The following is a 17,332-nucleotide window of genomic DNA, read 5'->3' on the forward strand; positions in this document are numbered from 1 at the left end:
TGGTTGAGATGAGCCCCGCCGTCTCTTCGAATTCTGCAACACCACGGACTCTGATCCGACTAATCGCCCCTCTCGATCCGAAATCTAGTTGAGATGCGCGCGCGTACTGGTTGCCCCTATCCTCGCGCCCAACGCATGTCCTTGGTACAACGAGGCTCTCACCGACTACGTCATCTCCTTTACTGTCTATGTTTGGGTATACTCCTCTCCGCGGGTCAAAGCGATAGTAAGCGCTTCTGGGAAAGACTTCATCAAAATTACCCCGCTCCTCCCACACAGAAAAAAAATTAAGGTGGACGCGTGTTCCGCGTGACACTATCGACATGGTGCGGGAATGCCGAGCCTGCAAGTAGTCAATCAGCTGCAATGGCAGAACAAACGTGAGGGCTGCAACAAGCAGAGGAGAGAAGGAAAAAGAAAAGAAGAATAAGCTTCAACCTAAACGCTTCGTCGCAACATCTCAACATCAGCACTTGCGTATGCCCATGCCCATTACCCCAGCTACGTCACCTAGCACACGCGTTACACTCACGATCGTCGCGTTAAAACTCTTGTCTCTTTATTCTTTGCTCTTCGTACCCAATCACAAAAGTGCACGCAGACCCCCTCGTTCAAGAAACGCCGTCCCAAACGCCGCGATCAATGGGTATAGTACATGCTAAGATCCGATGCCAATCTCATATCCAAGCATCACCTCTGTTGATGCTCCCTCCCAGCCCCGATTTCCGCCCGTGGAGATCATGAAGTTGCACGTCGGGTCGAGGTATAGTTGCGATATGACGCCGGTGCGGTGCCCGGGGACGATGAAGAAGGGTGTGGCGGCCGCGCCGGCTTTCGGTCCCGCATCGTTGTGGGCAAGGTCGTAGAGGCGGAGGATGTCGTATGATGCGCTGGTACATGTTAGCTTGTCTCACGTCACGTATGTATGTGTGCGCGTGTGAGGGGGAGGTGAGCTTACCAAATGAGATGTCGCCCATTGGGCATAGCCCGAACTGCGCTCACTGCACCACTGACGCTGGGGAACCGGAATGTGCGTCGCGGCTCTCGTAGACTCTTGTGTAGGCTATACTCATCAACTGTGCCGTTTCGCCGACCAGCGTAGATGAAGTTGCCGTCTGGTGACCAGCATGCGTTCATGCACCATGGTGGTGTGTTTCGCGAGGGGGTTATGCGTGCGACGGGGTTCGGTTGCCGGCGGTCCCAGATACGTAATGTGCCGTCCATTGACGCGTCCATGAAGGTCGTTTCAGAGGAAGCTGGCTGCTCGGTCTGGTTTGCGGAAGTAGTCGTGGACTGTTCGAGATCCTCTGCATGGGGCAGGCCGTTGGAAGTGCCATTGAGCTGCGCATCTGTAGTTCCATTCGCTGCTGGTTGGTTCTCAGCAGCTGCTGGAGGTTCCTTAGCTTGTTCCGCAGCTGGCTCCTCAGGTGCTTGTACAGGACCGCCCATGTCCATCATGTCCATGTCAGCATTGGCGTCTTCGTCCGCTTGTTGTATGCCGTTCGCGATGGCTCGCGAGAACTCGTCTTCGTCGTCGTCACCACCGAACGAGGGAAGAGTGGCCGAGAGGTTGTTCTCCTGGCCGTCGCCGAACAAGGAGTCCTGATCCTTGTCTCCGAACAGAGAGTCATCTGGAGATCCCTGGGCGTCCTCTGTGCCCTCTTCTTTGGGTATCACGGGCTTTACATCGGCGCCGTTCGCGAGGGCGCCGTTGGTTCGGGGTCGGGTGGAGTTGTTGGAGGAGAAGGTGCCGTTCGAGGTAGGAAGGGTTTCGGTATCTTGAGGTATAGGTAAGGTAGACATCGGGCGTTGCTCGATTGCGGATATCTGACCTCCACTCGTTTCGAATTTCCTCTTGACCTGACCAGTGTTCAAGTCCCAGTCATTGATAGTCTTGTCCCAACTACCACTCAATACCGACGTCTCATCCCGCGACAATGTCAATACTGACACGGCTGAGGTGTGGTTCTTGAGTGTGTGTATCCGCGTTCCCTCCTGATGGCGCACCGACTGCAGGTTTATGCCTCCCGAGTCCAGACCCGATAACAGCCATAGCGCTTGATGGTGTACTGCGAGTGAGTATACAGGGGACAAGCTCTCGGTTGCGGCGCTGTCCTCATTCTCCCAGTATGAGAGAAGCACGCCCGCCTTGGTGACCGAGTCGACGAAAGGATGTCGCTGGGCCACAGTCAGGGCAAGCTTCCCGTTGGCCGTGTCTATCCAATTGAACTTTCGTATATAGCCATCTGCGCCTCCGCTGAAGACCCATCGCATGTCTGGTGTGGCGGTAATGGCATTGATCGAGGTGCTATGCGGTGCGGCGATGGTAGGTATGATGTCGTATATGGGCGCATTCAAGGCCTCCTGTCGCACACTGGGGTGGAAAGGCAGGTTCCCAAGCACGCCAGAAGCTGCCGCTCGAGGGCTGGGTGATGTGAGGGTGACCGATGGATTACCGTCTGCTTGTCCAGCTGTACCGCCATTGGATATGCTATTGCGCGGTCGCTGTGAAGGGCTGTCGGGCTCGTCCTGGTCCTGGTCTTGATCCTGGTCTTCATCGTCGTTGTCGTTGTCTCCTTCTGCATCGTCGTCGTCATTATCGCCGTCGTCTGCATCGTCGCCCTCTTCCTCCTCGTCTACATCCATGGCATCATTCTCCTCCTGCTCATCTTCCTCCTCGGCGGAGCCTGTCGCGCGCGGTCAGTTGACAGCTAGTCTGAGCGTCGTGGGTATATTTACTTGCGCCATTCTCGTAGTCGTCCTCTTCGTTCATACTGTATCCATGAGCATGAGCTAATTAGCACGTGCTCAGCGGATGCACTGCTGCGTCGCGTCGAGTGGATGCGCCGATGTTCGCGTTGGGGAACATGGATGAGGCTCGGCCTCGCGTCATCCTCCCGAACTGCACCATTCCCGTTCGGGACTAGACCCCCTCCCTCACCCTCCTTGGCTCTTTCCCAATCATCTACACAAGGATCACCACCTGGGCAATCTTAACGAGACTCTCACATGACTGGAATCCATACGCTACGGCAGTGCGTGGCCTTTATCCTATCCATCTGCCAAAGCGACAATCTGACGCCTCGAGGGGTTGATACATGAACAAGCCCATTGAACACTCAACTGCACAACTCATGATAACGAACACCATAACAATCTCCCACCTCTGCCCTGGACATGAGCAAACTATGCGAAGTTTACACCACAGCAGATGCTCATCTGATTCGCCTTGCCTGGACCTCTCTTGAAGCTGCAGCAGTTGAGCGCCAGCGATCTGGACCGCATCAGATACTTTCTTCGCTCGGCACTTCTAGCAAGCTGTAAGCTATTTTTTTCCTTCGCCAGTCTTGCCTTGCAAATAGGCATCACCTTAAATGCGCTATCACAGGCGGATTTCGTCCAACTATCTCTCGCTGTTTGCCCTTCGGGGAACCCTATCCTGGTATATAAAGCATCCAAGAGAACGAGAGATCGTTCATTTCTTATTGGTCTTGCTCTTATCAGGCCAACAAGCTAGAGCTTTTCGAGGTTCAGCCTTTCTTGAGATATTCACGTCGCGTAAGCCAACTATGACTTGACCGTGGAAGATTGCAACCATCAGCTCCTCAGCCTTGTTGCCCGCAACCTTTATCTTGTGAGAAACTTGGCCCCCGCATCTGATGTGTATCTACTATTTTACCCAACCTATTGAATCACGCGTGCCTTTTGTGTGGCTTTCTCTGCTACCTCTAGATAGGGTTCTCATGACAAAGTGTCATCATCAACACAGACAGCCCTTATCTTCAGCCTTCTTAAACATGGCAAATCCCCGCGCTCCGCCCTCTTTTCTGTTTCACTATCTTACTTCAGTCTACAATAAAGACAGAAAAGACTACGATGTTGATCGACCAGCCGTTGTCAGCTTGCAAAGATGGCACCAACGTTCACAGGCGCCCTATGGGACCTACGCAACACATTAACGAAGGCAGGCACCAACCCATCGAAAAGGCCAAAGTCGCTTTAAAAAGTCACTTTCCGTGGCTCGAGATTCTAGTACACACCGCACCACTAACCATCATCGGTGCCCTTCTCTGGGTGCACATCACCAAGACCTTTTGGAGTGACTTCGAGGTCAAGAAGCAGCGGCGGCGAAACATGGAACTCAAAGCATTTCAGTTCGCCGCCAAGATTCATGAGCTGCTGATGCTATCTTCACTTTCCTTCATCGTCTTTTACTACATGCGAAAACTGCTGGTTGGACGCACAGGCATTCCATTCGGACTTGTCAGCGCACCCCACCTCACAAACTCACCCGGCATGCTACTGCATAAGTCGTTTTGGGTGGGCTGGAGACATCACATCCCATTCGGAGGCTTGATATTTCTCGCCTGTATTTTGTCCTTTGCTTTGGGACCATCATCGGCTATCTCGATGATCCCTTCGCTGGGATGGTTCGAGATGAAGAGCGCATTTCCGGCCAATAGCTCGACTATTCTCTATAACGCAACCGCAGCTGAAATCTGGCCGACCAACTTTACTGCTTCGATGAGCTTGAATGCGACTGAAATTACCGGCTGCCTCATCAATCCCTTCAATCCATCGAATTTAGATTGTCCGACAGCCGGTTTCATGGACATATACAAATGGGTGTGTAGCTCCAATGCCATCAGGATATGTTCACAGAGGACTAACCTTCCCTAGTTCGCCAGTTTCACGAGGACTGAATCGCGCAATGATCTGCTCTTTACGGACCTCCTCAGTAGCGTCCAACGTAAGGTTGCCGTCAAGACCGACTCTGATAGTTCCGGCACCTCAACCTACACCACCGTCATTACAGAGCAGGCTTCGAGGACACTCGGCAGTTTTTATAACTTTGCGAGGCGCAATAACGCTGGAGGTGTTGGAGACATTGCATATCCTCGGTTACGCATCACGGCGGATACACCACTCCTCCAGCCCGTTGTAGTGGTAAAGTGTAGTATGTCTTTCTGGCATGGGGACTCAAATCGGGAGAATATATCGTTTCCAGACATATCACAGGCATGGAGGCCGGTGGGGTTAAACTACGGAACACCTGGATATGTGGATGCTTCAGATGTGATCTTTGATGGGCTTCCGGATGAGGACTCACGATTTGAGTGGTACAAGGAATCTGGCATGAACGCATCTACATCACTGCTTGCGTTGGCAATCGTACCCATTGTAGCATCAAACTCCTCGACAGACGGATACCGATCTTCGGCCATTGTGGCCTGCTCGATCGATGCACGCTGGGCAGCCAGCGACGCGTACTATCAGCCCGCGAACTCAACCACCGTCTCCAGCAATGTGTCTGATACACTTTCCGATACACTTTCCGAAACTGATTGGCAATACGGCGAATCGCTTATTACAAGGTATGCACTTTCGGATAAGCCGCTCGATCTGCAGCTCGACTGGGCCGCTTTCCTCAACGGAAACCAAACTAGGCGGCTGACCGACAACCCCTCTCTTAACATTACAGGCATGGCTATGTTCCTTAATACTGCTATCGACAGCCGCGAACTAGACAATGGCGAGACGACGGCGTTTTCAGCGCCAAATGTCACATCGAAGGACGCGGGCGGCGCGATCGAGGAGGCAATAGCCATGCTACTAGGCGTCGTGCTTACGGACGGCATAGCGCGAAACTCGTCAGAGGTGTACTCCCTGCTCAAAAAAAATACCACCACTGAGTCCGACGTGGTAACGGTACTGGAAAACTATCTTGGGCCAAACAGTGATGTCAAATGGGGTCCAGGTCGGTATGTCCCCGATTTCTACTCGGTCCGTATCAAACTCGATTCGTATGGATATGGATACGGACTCTGGAACACCGCACTTTGGGCAGCCATGGCCGTATTACTTCTATTCGCACTTTCAGTGCTGGTCCATGTATCAGTACTCAGCTATGCCGGGATTACGGGTCGGTATTATGGGGGCGAGTGCTGGGAAGATGTGGCGGGGCTTGTGGCGTTGGCAATGAACACAACGCCGACCACGAGATTGCATGGGACGAGTGCGGGGGTGGAGTGTTCCGAGACGTGGAGGGGTGTGGTCAAGATCCGGGAGATAGGTGGTGAACACCTGGAATTGTGTTTTGTGGATCAACACCATGAGGATGGACAGACGGTTCAGATCGGGAAGAAGTATTTGTGACCCGGAGTTTCTGCTCGTGTTGAGATTAACGCGATAACTTAGTCGATGGCTAGATGCACTGGTCATTAACGGTGGTTTGTCCGAGTTTGTAGAAGCTGATGTGCCATTGCCAGGTAGCCTGGGGACCAAGAGCTTGGATTCATCGTTGGAGATACAATCTGCACTAGTGATCGAGAGATTGAGGCATAATTGCTTTATGTTACTTGGAATTTTTTCTTATGAGTAAAGCGTTCTTCTTCAAATCGAGAATGGAAGTAATAGTAGATACCGCTCAAAACGTTCACCAGCGTGGTGAAGAAAATGAGCGTCTGGGCTTGCCGGCAGGGATTGCGTATATCATAGTCGACTTTCAGTCTTACAGTGTATAGTCGTGAGTATTTGAACCTTGTGGACTATGCCATATGTACGATTAGAAAGACTACCTGGGTAGGCGTGATCCACAACATGTGAATTGTCAGGTGTTGGGGTTGACCGCTACCAATGGCTACTCAAGATCGGCTCGCTGCGATAGTTATTTTGGACACCAACAAAAGATGCATTGTCTGAGTGAGGAAGACGTGGCAACCGTCGGTACTCACAGCAAGTTCTTGCGAAATTGCTTGACTCAAGTAGTAGGCGTGTCGACGCATGGGGCCGCTTCCCCGAACTTGTGGGTTCAGGCCGCCAGCGAGGCTGACCGGCCAGCGGCCCCCATGGCTATGAGGCAGCCTAGCAACCTGCCCTTGGGTTTGAAATTCGCGGCTGAGTTCAGCGCGACAGAGCTTGTATCAGTTAGTGTTTCTAAACATTGAGAAAGAAAGAAAAGGCGATGTTTACGAGATAGCGGTAAAGAGTCGCAGAGCCGCGCAGGATGTGGATTGGAGGCACCTGCAGACACCCCGCTTAGATTGCCTGGGTGGGCCTCTGCAAGATCATTCAGCGCGTAATTCATCGTTTAGAAACACATGGTGCACAGTGACATGGACTATGCGAGCACTTGTAAGTTCGTCCGGTGAGAGCGTCGTGTTCGTGGTTCTACCTAGGAGGCAAATGATGACATGCCGCCACTCCTCCACGCTTATCGTGCCGCAACATAGGCGTACGCCTCATGCTTCTTACATTACAGCAACCCCAACTGCTTCCCACCACTCAAAAAGGATCGTGATGCCGGTTCTCAAGCTTGTGCCACGTTCCACTTCTGTTGCACTGCCCTACGCGCCGGGGCATGGTTGGTCCAGAGCAGCGTGGTTGAATCCCCGGCCCATAATCCTGTAGCCGCCGAAGGCACCTCTTGCATGGTTTCATAGCCAGGCTGGTGCGGCGATCATGCAGGCTTCACGACTGCGCCGCAATGTTTGCTCCGACCATGTACTGCATATGCCCGAAGGTCGCACTCCGCGATGAAGCACTAACTTCCACATCCTCTCACGTTCTGCGTGTGTGCGAAACGTCAAGTGAATCCCTCAACTATGGCGACACCCACACCATTCCCCACATCGAAACATTTCAACCTGACGACCACTCAAGAGGAAAATGCAATCGAAACGGACTTGGCTCTTCCTGGCATCAAGCGTGGTATTGCTATTGGAGTAGCGTGTTCGGTATCGGTCGTCGTCATCGCTATTCTTGCTTTCTTTGCGATCAGACGAAGGAACCGTGTGCTGGCTCGGAGAGCGCAACTCCAGACGACAAAGAGAGAGTCGATGGATGCCGAAGCAGGACCACAAGAGAAAGCTTGGTATTCTACGCCCGCGTCGTCACCACCGCTGCCAACACCACCGCCTGTTGAAGCCGATGTTCGGACTATCTACGAATTGGATGCAGGCCAGATACCAGAACTGCATGGCGATACCGCTGTGCAAGAAGTAGAGGGAAATGGCAACATTCACGCCACATCAGAAGCGGAAGAACTGTACGTCCGAAAGCTCGAGCAATGGAGGACTTGGAGCATAGCACTGGAGCCGGACACAACAAGCCACACGATCGAAGCCGCACATGCCCCCATACCACTGCTCATGGTCTCACCACCTGAAGCTTCTCCTGGTGGAGTCTCACCGTTGCAGCGCTTGTCGAGGGACTATCCTGCACACGACGGCTCGCCAGTGTCACCCCCTCCAAATGTACATTTTCCATCGGTTCATCGCGAGTACACCAACCACTGAGAGAGAGATGCGAGAGGTGCTTTCAGGCTGGAAGAAATAAAAAAGCGTGTATTGTGGTGCTAGCGGACAGGAAACCTCGACTGTCAACATGATGCTTTCTTCTCCTCAAGACTCTTCGAATCGATGTGGTACTGGCCATCTTCGTCATCAATTGGCGAGTCAGGAAAAAGCCGCTCCCCGCTTCCTTTGGCTCCGCCGTCTGGGGGGACTTCGGAACCTGGCAATTCTGCCGTAAAGTGTCGACGATCACCAAGAGCCTCCACGGGAACAACGGGACTGGCAAGCTCAGAGGCGCTCTTCTCACTATTGGTCCCAGCCTCCATCTCTGCTGGCCCTCCATATCCGCTCCCTTTTGCAGCGTTCTCTAAGTCGTGCGAACTTTGCGAGAAGGTGCGCTTCCGGTGTATTCCAGCTCTTCTTCGACGCACGCAAAACCAGCCTCCTAGGAGAAGTAGTATGATAGCAACGGCGACTGCTGCGCCAATACCAGCGCTCGCACCGACGCCCAGACCGCCATTCCCGGATTCTAAAACTGCCGGCGCCGAAGCAGTTGCTTCTGTCGAGGTTGGAGAAGGAAGAGAGGTTTGGGAAGATTGTGGTGAATTGGCCGGTGATGGTCTCCCGGGAGGATTCGGTGTTGGCGGCGTTGGAGTTGGAGCAGGTGCAGTTGAGCTCACGTCGTCATCGTCATCATCGTCCTTGTCCTTGCGGTCTTTGTCTGTTTCGGTTGGGAGCGGCACAGTCGGATCTGTGGATGTCGTCATGGTGGATATCACGGTGGAAAATGTATAGTAAGAAGGATACCAGAGCGCACGTTGACGATTGTACAATAAAGCAAGCTTATAATGGCCAAGTTCAAATTTACCTTCAGACGCAATCGCATACGCCGTACCCCACCTACATATGAACATCAGCGTTCCAGGACAGTGGACATCGACGACGACACCTCATCCATGTCTTCGCGTTCAAGCATCGGCAGAGTCGCGGCGCCCATCGCTCATTCGCAGACGGCACTAATAGCACATCTTTTTCGCCGGCTCAGCCTCGTCTCCTCACGAAACTTCGGTCGATTGTCATCTTGGCCTTACTTGCTACAGGCCTGACTTTTCCGTGCCTTGCTGTTGGATCTCGATAGGCCAATTATTTTGATGCTTCCTATGTAAGATAGGAGACGCGTCCTTCGGGGCTCCGCTGTGCTGTCGAGTTCGCCAAGCAGCGGATGCCATCGCCGCGCGATTTGACCAAGGTTTGGAATGATCGTCCGCATAGAGTGAATAACATTTTCTGCGTGGCGAGTTATGTGTAGTGGTGTGCTTCGGGCTGCGCACAGTATGTATGTGTACAGGACCTCTCTACATGAGCTCCTGAGAACTAAGAACAGCTCACGGGCCAGCCGCTACATAATGCAAGGCTAAGAACATCGACCCAGGAATTGGAATTTGAGAGGTTGGGCCTAAGTCGAAAGTTTTACCTTTCATGTACAAGCTGCTGCACAACACGTGGTGTCTCAGGCATCGCTATGATCACGCCGATTAGGTTCACGATATTGGGTTCATGGAATTGCGCACACATTGCCATAGGATGCAGGACACCTATCTCTTTAGAGGAAAAACAGCGACCTGACGGCGAGAAGATGGTTCGAGTCCGTGCTGCAAAGCGTGCGCGATCAACATGTCAGCGCCATCGGAAGCGAGTCCGTCCCGTCCGCGGTGCCTCCTTCATCCTCCCCGCCCCATCGCGTTGCACGCCGTTCAACGTGTCTCGACGCCGTCGCTTGCTCTATGCAAATGCTCCTCCTCTCAACTGATCATCCAAACCGAATGCTGCCCAAGCCAGGAAACCAACGAAATCTTTGACGCCGCGTGTCCAGCTCGCTTCCAGAACGGGCTACAAACTGCAGCTCTCGCAATCGCTTTACGGGACGCATCCATCGTGAGATTCTACGGTACTCCCAAAGTTTCGAGTACATTAGCACGTGGTCTATGCACAGGGACACATGCCTCGGGATGCTGCTGATTCGCTATTATGAGCTGAGTAAGCAGGGGCCATGGGAAGTATCACCTACTGTCATAGTGCCCGCGGAAGAAAGCCGGTCGAGAACTCCTAGGGGGAAGAAACCAGATCGACATGAATTATACTTTCATCCATCCCCAAGGTAGTCATCATTACCGCATAGAATAGGGTACCATCTCGAGAGCATAGTGGACTAAGATCGATCTCGGAGACCACGCTCATACACCTGACACAGTTCCTCTGCGGGATACATTTCCTCGGTTTGTCTGCCGTGGCCTATCAACATACTACCGACCTGATGGCCTATGGAGCAGCTACTGGATGGTCAGTCAATTAGATCGGTTCCTGCGCCTGCCCTTGCAGGTGATGGGGTCGAAGAGGCTACCAGCTAGCGCAGTACGGCACATCCACACTTCTTCAATAGCGCGACATCTGGATGGGGAATCCCTTAAACAATCGTCTGGATGATCGCATCGTGAAGAGGTGTTGTTGCGATACATGAGCGTACACGGGTAGAAGTTGGCAAGAGACTATCATGAGTCGATGGCGCATGATACCAAACACCAGAGGTCCAAAGGTCTGGAAGTAATGTTGTTTTTCGGTCCGGATTCATGATCTCACATTAACAGCTAGCTCCACATGTCAGTCGGAGTTACCGGTCTGATGGAAGGGTCTAATGATATTGCCCACAGTCCTGATCAAGGACGCCACAACGGCTGGGCTAGAGATAATAAGGGGATCCACCGAGTCTATTGCGCATTCATTGTGCATCTCCCGCAGACCATTCGCCCCGCAAGATCAGGCCGGTTGTGGCCCGACTCCACGAGGATTCAAATGCCTACGCGCTCCTCTACATACCCTGTCACAGATTTCATCTTCATTCTGTACTGAGACCTTGCATTATGGCAAGCCAGAACTCCAACCCCAACGCAGACCCTGTGTTCTTCGGCGGCATCGAAGTCGACATCACCCAATTCGATTTCAGCGACCACTCTTCGAAGGTCAACAGTCTTACGATAACATGCGCAGTCTTCATTGCTTTGGTGGTGTTGACTGTTGGTCTCCGGCTCTTCGCAAGAGGGAAATATGTCGGTCATATTTTCGCAGATGATGGTACGCATTTCTCGCATCACAAAGATCTCAGCTGACGTGTGACAGTTCTGATTATTTGCGCCGCCGTCTTCACGGTTGCGCTGGCTGGAGTGTGTATCGCTGGTAAGCAGCAAGCGCTTGGAGTCTGGATTCCAACTAATGTTACAATAGCAACTCAATATGGTCTTGGACGACACATCTGGCTTCTGCCCGTGACGACCCTCTTCGACACTCTGAAGGACTGTATACTGGTACGTGCCAACCTCGTTTTGGGAGTTGTGTCTCAAACATGGCGACATGTGCCTATCGAGATTATCGGCACTGCTTGAACTGACTGGGTTGAGCTGTCGTAACTAACACGATGTAGTATTTGTTCATCTGCCAGATCCTCTACGCTTTCGCCATCGCATTAACGAAGATCGCCATTGTATCCTCATACCTTCGTTTCATCCACGACAGGACGTTTCGCATCTGGATGTACGCAATATCTGTAATCATCGCTGGACTATGGATTTCGGGTAAGATGAGCCAAAACGTTCGAGAAATGACATATGCTGAAATGTTAATAGGAATCTTTGTCACCATCTTCCAATGCCGCCCTGTTCAGGGAGCATGGGACTTTACCCTCGAACCCGTATGTGTCGACTATGTCACCTATCTATACGCCAGCTCTGCCGTCAACGTCACGACAGACATTCTCCTATGCGCGCTACCTTTGCCTCATATTTGGAGGCTAAAAATGCCGAAAAGGCAACGAATCGTCTTATGTGTGCTACTGGCAGGAGGTGCAAGGTATGTATGAACGGCACGCCATCGAACCGCGCTGACATTTGATAGCGCAAGCATATTGGGCATTGTCCGTATCGCATTCTTGGATCGTTTGCGCGTTCTAGATGTTACTTGTAAGTAATATTTCGATTTGGGGTCCATGCTGGAAGGCTCTTTCGGATACAGCGCCCGAGTCGCGAACCGTCACGTCTACCAGCAGCAAGACTTAGATCGATATCTGTCCCACCTTGGACACTCCGGCTAACAGACATACAGATCAAAGCGTCGAGTGCGTCATCATGTCAGTAGGCGAATGCAGTCTTGGAATCATTTCTGTCAGCATCGCTGCTCTTCGTCCGATGGCACGACAGTTCTTCCCAAAGGCGATGCGAAATTCTCCCTCTTCCAGATCCGAGCCACGCGATGGGCACGTTCGCCTCGAACGCATACCAACAAGTCAGGACAAGGACAAGTTCACATCGGAAAGCAAACAGGATCTGTCGGGTTCATACGGATCGCATACACAAGTATCCGCTTAGTCACCCATATACAATCTAGACAATGCTTATACACCTATGTACCGCTTCATGTACCGCATCTCGTTCCTCAATGCTGCAACGTTATTGTACACTGTCGGCACGCAAGAAAAGGCTGAATAATGACTTCGCGAGTCTTATGCAAACGTAGCACTGGTAACATGAGTTTCATTGAGAACCAAGAGTCCATGGAAGCTCATATTACCACAGCTGCGTTCGCATCGCTGGCTGGATTCCGCACTCGGAAAAGAAACAGGAATCATGAAAGTCCTGAAAGACCGTCAAGCTCTCGAGGCAGGCGACCAAGAGCGGGACGGGACGCTTGTTCAGCTGACCGCCAAGAAAGCCAAGCCGTCAGCTAATTTCGCGCCTATCCATGACTGGTTCCACAACAGTTGCAATTGGTCCAATACCTCACGACGTCACAGACCATTACCAGAATCGCAACAAGCTGAAAGCAGGCTGTGTTGGCGATCTTACTGTCGCGCGCAGGCTGTGTACAGCATTAAGGCGTCCACGGCGTAATTCATGAAGCACACCGCTTGTGGCCTGAATACATAAATGCGATGCGTCGCGCCTCCTTTCCACGTGCATACAATTCATCAAATCTGCCTCAAGGTTACACCAAAGACTCTTTGCAGCGACTCATCTCTCAATCAGTCACCCTTGATATACTCATCAGTCTATAAAACCTCAACTCGAGTTCATTATCTCCTTTACAACTCTCCATCTCCAAACACAAGCTTGCAACTCTACCTAACACATCACCACCATGAAGTTGACAGCCGCAACCACTCTTCTCCTCGCGACTGTCGCGCTCGCCAGCCCAGCACCTGTCGCCAACCCAGACGCGGTAGCTGAACCCTTACTCATCGAATCTCGCAAACAATTCCGCGAAGCGCTTGCTGCACGCAGCGTCCTAGCTATGCCAGAAGTTCAGCTCGAAGAACGAGCAAGCAGCGGCGGCAAAGGAGGCAAGGGCGGAAAGGGCGGTTCTGGAGGCAACAACACCGAAAACGCGGCATCCGACATGCTCTCACCAAGTCGCGTCCTGCAGATCACCGCTCTCAGTCTGGGTGTTGTGGAGATTGTCAGGCTGTGGGGTTAGATGTCATGGCGGATGGTGGATTTATATGGAGTGAGAGGAAGGTGACTATCTGTATATTGGGAGGAGGAAAGCGGGGTTTGATGCGGTTACGACACTTTACTGAGCGATGGAGTTATGTTTGTATGTTATTGTATGATATTGGAGTTCGATACCACGGCATTAGGACATCAATATGGAGGTTCACAACACCACAATCTTCTGCTTGCAGGCTAAGCTTTAAGGCGTCCGCTACGTCACCCTGCATGTGTGATACAGCGAGCAAGCTTCCACTCCTAACATAACAAGTCCAGGCACTGGGCTACGATGATCGATGACGAAAGTGCTGACCTGGATCGGTAGACTCAATGTGTGGCAGACACCGAGTAAAACGGTACATCGTAGGGTGATCGCCTCAGCAGATGAGCATAGCCACAGTGTGGCGGTGATGATCAAAAGACAGACTGGACATGGCTGGGATGATCACGGCACAGCCACACATAGCCGAGTGATCAGCAAAATATGATGAGCATTTCACAAGTTAATCATGTGCGGATCAGAGAGACTTGAAGTATGAAGAGTAAACATTAACACTGGTATCTGCAGCAGCCTGAACGCTAGAAATAAAAACGCCGTGCAAATGCTATGCCCCAAACGCTACGCTATGCCATCGGATCGAATCCAAAACACTTTTTGTTGCCATTAAGCAACATTTACAAGAACTTGTTGATCATCTTCTTCCATCCGCTCGCGGAAGATTCTTCCCAGGTCTCGCTGACTTCATCCTCGAACTTTCCAGTCAGGAGATCGGCTTCCGCGGGGTTGATGAACTTGCTCCTGGTGATGAGCTTGTGTCCAATGTAAAGTACGGCGAAGAGGATCAGACTGATGTATGCGATGAAGAAGTCTTCGACGCTCCATGGGACGAATGCGGTAAAACCTTGGGTGATGGTGATGATGGCGCAGAAAGTGACACCGTAGATGGCGAGCGGGCGGCCACCCCATGACTTGAATGGGAGGGTGTCACGGTCGATGTTCTGAGCCTTGAGCGCGCGCATGAAGCTGATGTGGCAGATCAGTACACAGGTCCAGGCGATGAATCCTGCGACTGAAACGATGTTGAGGAGCCAGTTGAAAGCTTCTCCTCCGTTGGCGCTAAGGTTCATGTAGGCAAGCAGACCCATGGCGGCGGTGACTGCGGTGGCCCAGTATGGAACACCTCGCTTGCTGGTAGCCTTGAGGAACGCAGGGGCACACTTCTCCTCAGCAAGACCGACAAGGATACGGCTGCCTGAGTAGACGTTGGAGCTGGCGGCTGAGAGAACGACGGTAAGCAAGACGGCGTTGAAGATATCAGGAAGAGCGGAGACTCCAGCGAGTTGGAAAGCGATAACCATGGGCGATGAGCCAGCGTTTGTGTCACCAATCTGAAGAGCCTCGTTGTCGTATGGCACCAGAATGCCGACGAAGAAGATGGTGAAGACGAAAAGTGTGAAAATGCTCCAGAAGGTCTTGCGAATAGCCGAAGGCATGGTAACACGGGGGTTGGCGGATTCTCCGGCACCAATAGCGCAGAGCTCAGTACCCTGGTATGCGAAACCAGCCTGGATGAGAACAGCCCAGAAACCGACGAACTTGGCAACAGGGCCCTCGGCAAGGTATGGAGCGAAAGCACCGGGAGAGTTCCAGTACTGGAAGCCAATGTAGCCTTGTGCGCCGACACCAGCGTTCATGCAGATGGCGTAGATCCAGAAACCGACAAGGGCGACGACCTTGATGAGAGCAAACCAGAATTCGAATTCACCGAAAATATCAACGGGCAAGAAGTTGACGGCGGTGATCGGTACCCAGAAAATGGTGATGAAGATACCGATGCTGAGATCTGAGTCCCACCATTGGATAATAAGTCCAGCGGCCGTAAGTTCGAGTGCGTAGGTGATTGACCACGAAAACCAGTAGATCCAGCCCATGGAGAAACCTAGCGAGGGGTCGACGAAGCGGGCAGCGTATTGTGTGAAGGCACCAGAAATGGGTAAATAGGTAGCCATCTCAGCCAAACTGAGCATGACAGAGTAGACCAGAGTACCGACGAAAACGTAAGCCAGGAGCGCACCAGCGGGACCAGCAGTAGCGATGGAACCTCCGCTAGCAATGAAAACTCCAGTTCCTACAGTACCACCGATGGCGACGAACTGCAAGTGTCGGGATGAAAGCTTGCGCTGGAGCTCATCCTTGGGGGGTGCGGCCTGCTTCTCGACGTCGCTCGAAGAGTGCGGGACCGACTTGTCCGACCGCTGGTCCATCTTGGGCGTGATCTCCTCAGAGGCGGATGCCATATTGGTGGTGGTATTGGCGAGGGACCCTGGGGTGGGGCTTGGAGTTCAAAGTAAGAACAACAACGACGAAGCTGTGATGTATAGATATCGAGTGCGCAAGAACCAGGGACGAAAACGATATTTCAATCAAAACCACGGTTACCCACCACCAGAGAAAGTGGAGTCATCGCGCAATACTCCATGAGCCATCATGTTAGCCGTCGGCGTACTCCACGCTCTGGAAAGCCAGTCGACCGTCCAAATTTTCATCGTCGGTCCACTTGGCGGGCAACAGAGTCGTTTTGCCGCGCAAGATGCAGAAGTTGAACCGTGACAGTAGCATGATCGAAATTTTCGAGCCAGGATCACGTCGGCTACGAGCGGGTCGGCGCCGCCAGTTCGCGTCGCCTTGAGCGCGACAGGCCAAGCGGCAATGCTTATCGCGGGATTACCGTGTGGAATGTGTAGCTTTGCCGTTCCGTACGTTCCCAGCAGAAAAATTCTGCAGCTTAGCAGTATCTTTTTTGGGGAACTTTGTGGCGGCGGACACGTTTCGGGAATAGCGAGAGGGCCGGCCCTTCATCGGGTCGCGGCCTTGGCAGCGAGCGTGTCAGACTTCATCCATCGGGAAACCTCATCAGGCCTATCATGACTCCGTCGCATGTCACCGCATTCACCTCACCCCTTTCCCCAGCCGGTGGTTGTAGAGATGTGCTTTGGTCATGCTTACTCAAGCGGCGTTGAGATTTATTTGCATAGTCGAAAGCACATCACGCTCTACTTAGGTAGTTTTGTTGCAAAGTCCGCGCGACTTATCGCACCGTGAAAGCACGCTTCCAGTACATTAAGCGTGTCACCAGCGGAAGAGAGCAGCCAGCATAGCTAGCTGTCAATATCGATTATACGTTTAAAGCATATACAACGATCCGATGAAGCCTGGCATCTCACGCGATCAAGAGGTCTCAATATCAGGCGCATCCACGCGTAGCTTTCACACAACGGCCTAATATTCGACGTCGAAAGCTGAACACACTATTAGTCACACACCAAAGGTAGCACAGAGACTAGACCCCGGATTCTTATGCACTCCAGGACGTGCCCAGGTGTGGTGCCACCATTGCGCTGAGACATGGGAGCCGGGACCCAGCCGAAAGCTTGCCGGACTGTCCTTGCAGAATCCGGGGATGTGTCTGACTTTTCATGTGATCTGGGGAAGATTCGCCTCGT

General features: G+C 52.4%; 7 protein-coding genes across 7 annotated transcripts; 4 read left to right on the forward strand and 3 right to left on the reverse strand.

Moving 5' to 3' along the window:
* Positions 1-658: 658 nt before the first annotated feature.
* Positions 659-2,852, reverse strand: BKA58DRAFT_423552 (WD40-repeat-containing domain protein; the record flags this gene model as incomplete). The annotated part of the gene is made up of 3 exons (XM_046172868.1): positions 2,740-2,852; positions 959-2,687; positions 659-890 (listed from the first exon to the last, which is right to left on the reverse strand). The coding sequence occupies exons 1-3, from the start codon at positions 2,771-2,773 to the stop codon at positions 659-661; spliced, it is 1,995 nt and encodes a 664-aa protein (XP_046022050.1). The 5' UTR covers positions 2,774-2,852.
* A 1,002-nt stretch (positions 2,853-3,854) lies between these two features.
* On the forward strand, positions 3,855-6,341 carry BKA58DRAFT_472251 (uncharacterized protein). Its single transcript, XM_046175270.1, has 2 exons — positions 3,855-4,626; positions 4,681-6,341. Exons 1-2 carry the CDS (start codon positions 3,877-3,879, stop codon positions 6,154-6,156), a joined length of 2,226 nt encoding a protein of 741 aa, XP_046022051.1. The 5' UTR covers positions 3,855-3,876; the 3' UTR covers positions 6,157-6,341.
* Positions 6,342-7,143: 802 nt separating this feature from the next.
* Positions 7,144-8,297, forward strand: BKA58DRAFT_462694 (uncharacterized protein; the record flags this gene model as incomplete). Its single annotated transcript, XM_046174857.1, has 1 exon — positions 7,144-8,297. The coding sequence occupies exon 1, from the start codon at positions 7,605-7,607 to the stop codon at positions 8,295-8,297; it is 693 nt and encodes a 230-aa protein (XP_046022052.1). The 5' UTR covers positions 7,144-7,604.
* An 83-nt stretch (positions 8,298-8,380) lies between these two features.
* Positions 8,381-9,061, reverse strand: BKA58DRAFT_404877 (uncharacterized protein; the record flags this gene model as incomplete). The annotated part of the gene is made up of 1 exon (XM_046171874.1): positions 8,381-9,061. The coding sequence occupies one exon, from the start codon at positions 9,059-9,061 to the stop codon at positions 8,381-8,383; it is 681 nt and encodes a 226-aa protein (XP_046022053.1).
* Positions 9,062-11,011: 1,950 nt separating this feature from the next.
* On the forward strand, positions 11,012-12,838 carry BKA58DRAFT_239318 (uncharacterized protein). Its single transcript, XM_046166635.1, has 7 exons — positions 11,012-11,423; positions 11,469-11,525; positions 11,574-11,653; positions 11,770-11,920; positions 11,972-12,194; positions 12,240-12,304; positions 12,447-12,838. Exons 1-7 carry the CDS (start codon positions 11,213-11,215, stop codon positions 12,707-12,709), a joined length of 1,050 nt encoding a protein of 349 aa, XP_046022054.1. The 5' UTR covers positions 11,012-11,212; the 3' UTR covers positions 12,710-12,838.
* A 457-nt stretch (positions 12,839-13,295) lies between these two features.
* BKA58DRAFT_391411 (uncharacterized protein) lies at positions 13,296-14,005 on the forward strand. Its single transcript, XM_046170915.1, has one exon. It carries the CDS (start codon positions 13,479-13,481, stop codon positions 13,812-13,814), a length of 336 nt encoding a protein of 111 aa, XP_046022055.1. The 5' UTR covers positions 13,296-13,478; the 3' UTR covers positions 13,815-14,005.
* A 297-nt stretch (positions 14,006-14,302) lies between these two features.
* On the reverse strand, positions 14,303-16,608 carry BKA58DRAFT_391412 (histidine permease). The gene has a single exon (XM_046170916.1). The coding sequence runs from the start codon at positions 16,124-16,126 to the stop codon at positions 14,504-14,506; it is 1,623 nt and encodes a 540-aa protein (XP_046022056.1). The 5' UTR covers positions 16,127-16,608; the 3' UTR covers positions 14,303-14,503.
* Positions 16,609-17,332: the final 724 nt, after the last annotated feature.

This window comes from Alternaria rosae (assembly GCF_020736505.1).
Source record: "Alternaria rosae strain MPI-PUGE-AT-0040 chromosome Unknown BKA58scaffold_9, whole genome shotgun sequence".
NCBI lineage: Eukaryota > Fungi > Ascomycota > Dothideomycetes > Pleosporales > Pleosporaceae > Alternaria > Alternaria rosae.

Coding starts and splice junctions, on each gene's coding strand:
- BKA58DRAFT_472251 (XM_046175270.1), top strand. CDS start 3,877: ATGTTGATCGACCAGCCGTTGTCAGCTTGCAAAGATGGCACCAACGTT. Junction 4,627..4,680: donor TCATGGACATATACAAATGG/GTGTGTAGCTCC, acceptor AACCTTCCCTAG/TTCGCCAGTTTCACGAGGAC.
- BKA58DRAFT_391411 (XM_046170915.1), top strand. CDS start 13,479: ATGAAGTTGACAGCCGCAACCACTCTTCTCCTCGCGACTGTCGCGCTC.
- BKA58DRAFT_239318 (XM_046166635.1), top strand. CDS start 11,213: ATGGCAAGCCAGAACTCCAACCCCAACGCAGACCCTGTGTTCTTCGGC. Junction 11,526..11,573: donor GGCTGGAGTGTGTATCGCTG/GTAAGCAGCAAG, acceptor ATGTTACAATAG/CAACTCAATATGGTCTTGGA. Junction 12,195..12,239: donor CTACTGGCAGGAGGTGCAAG/GTATGTATGAAC, acceptor GACATTTGATAG/CGCAAGCATATTGGGCATTG.
- BKA58DRAFT_391412 (XM_046170916.1), bottom strand. CDS start 16,126: ATGGCATCCGCCTCTGAGGAGATCACGCCCAAGATGGACCAGCGGTCG.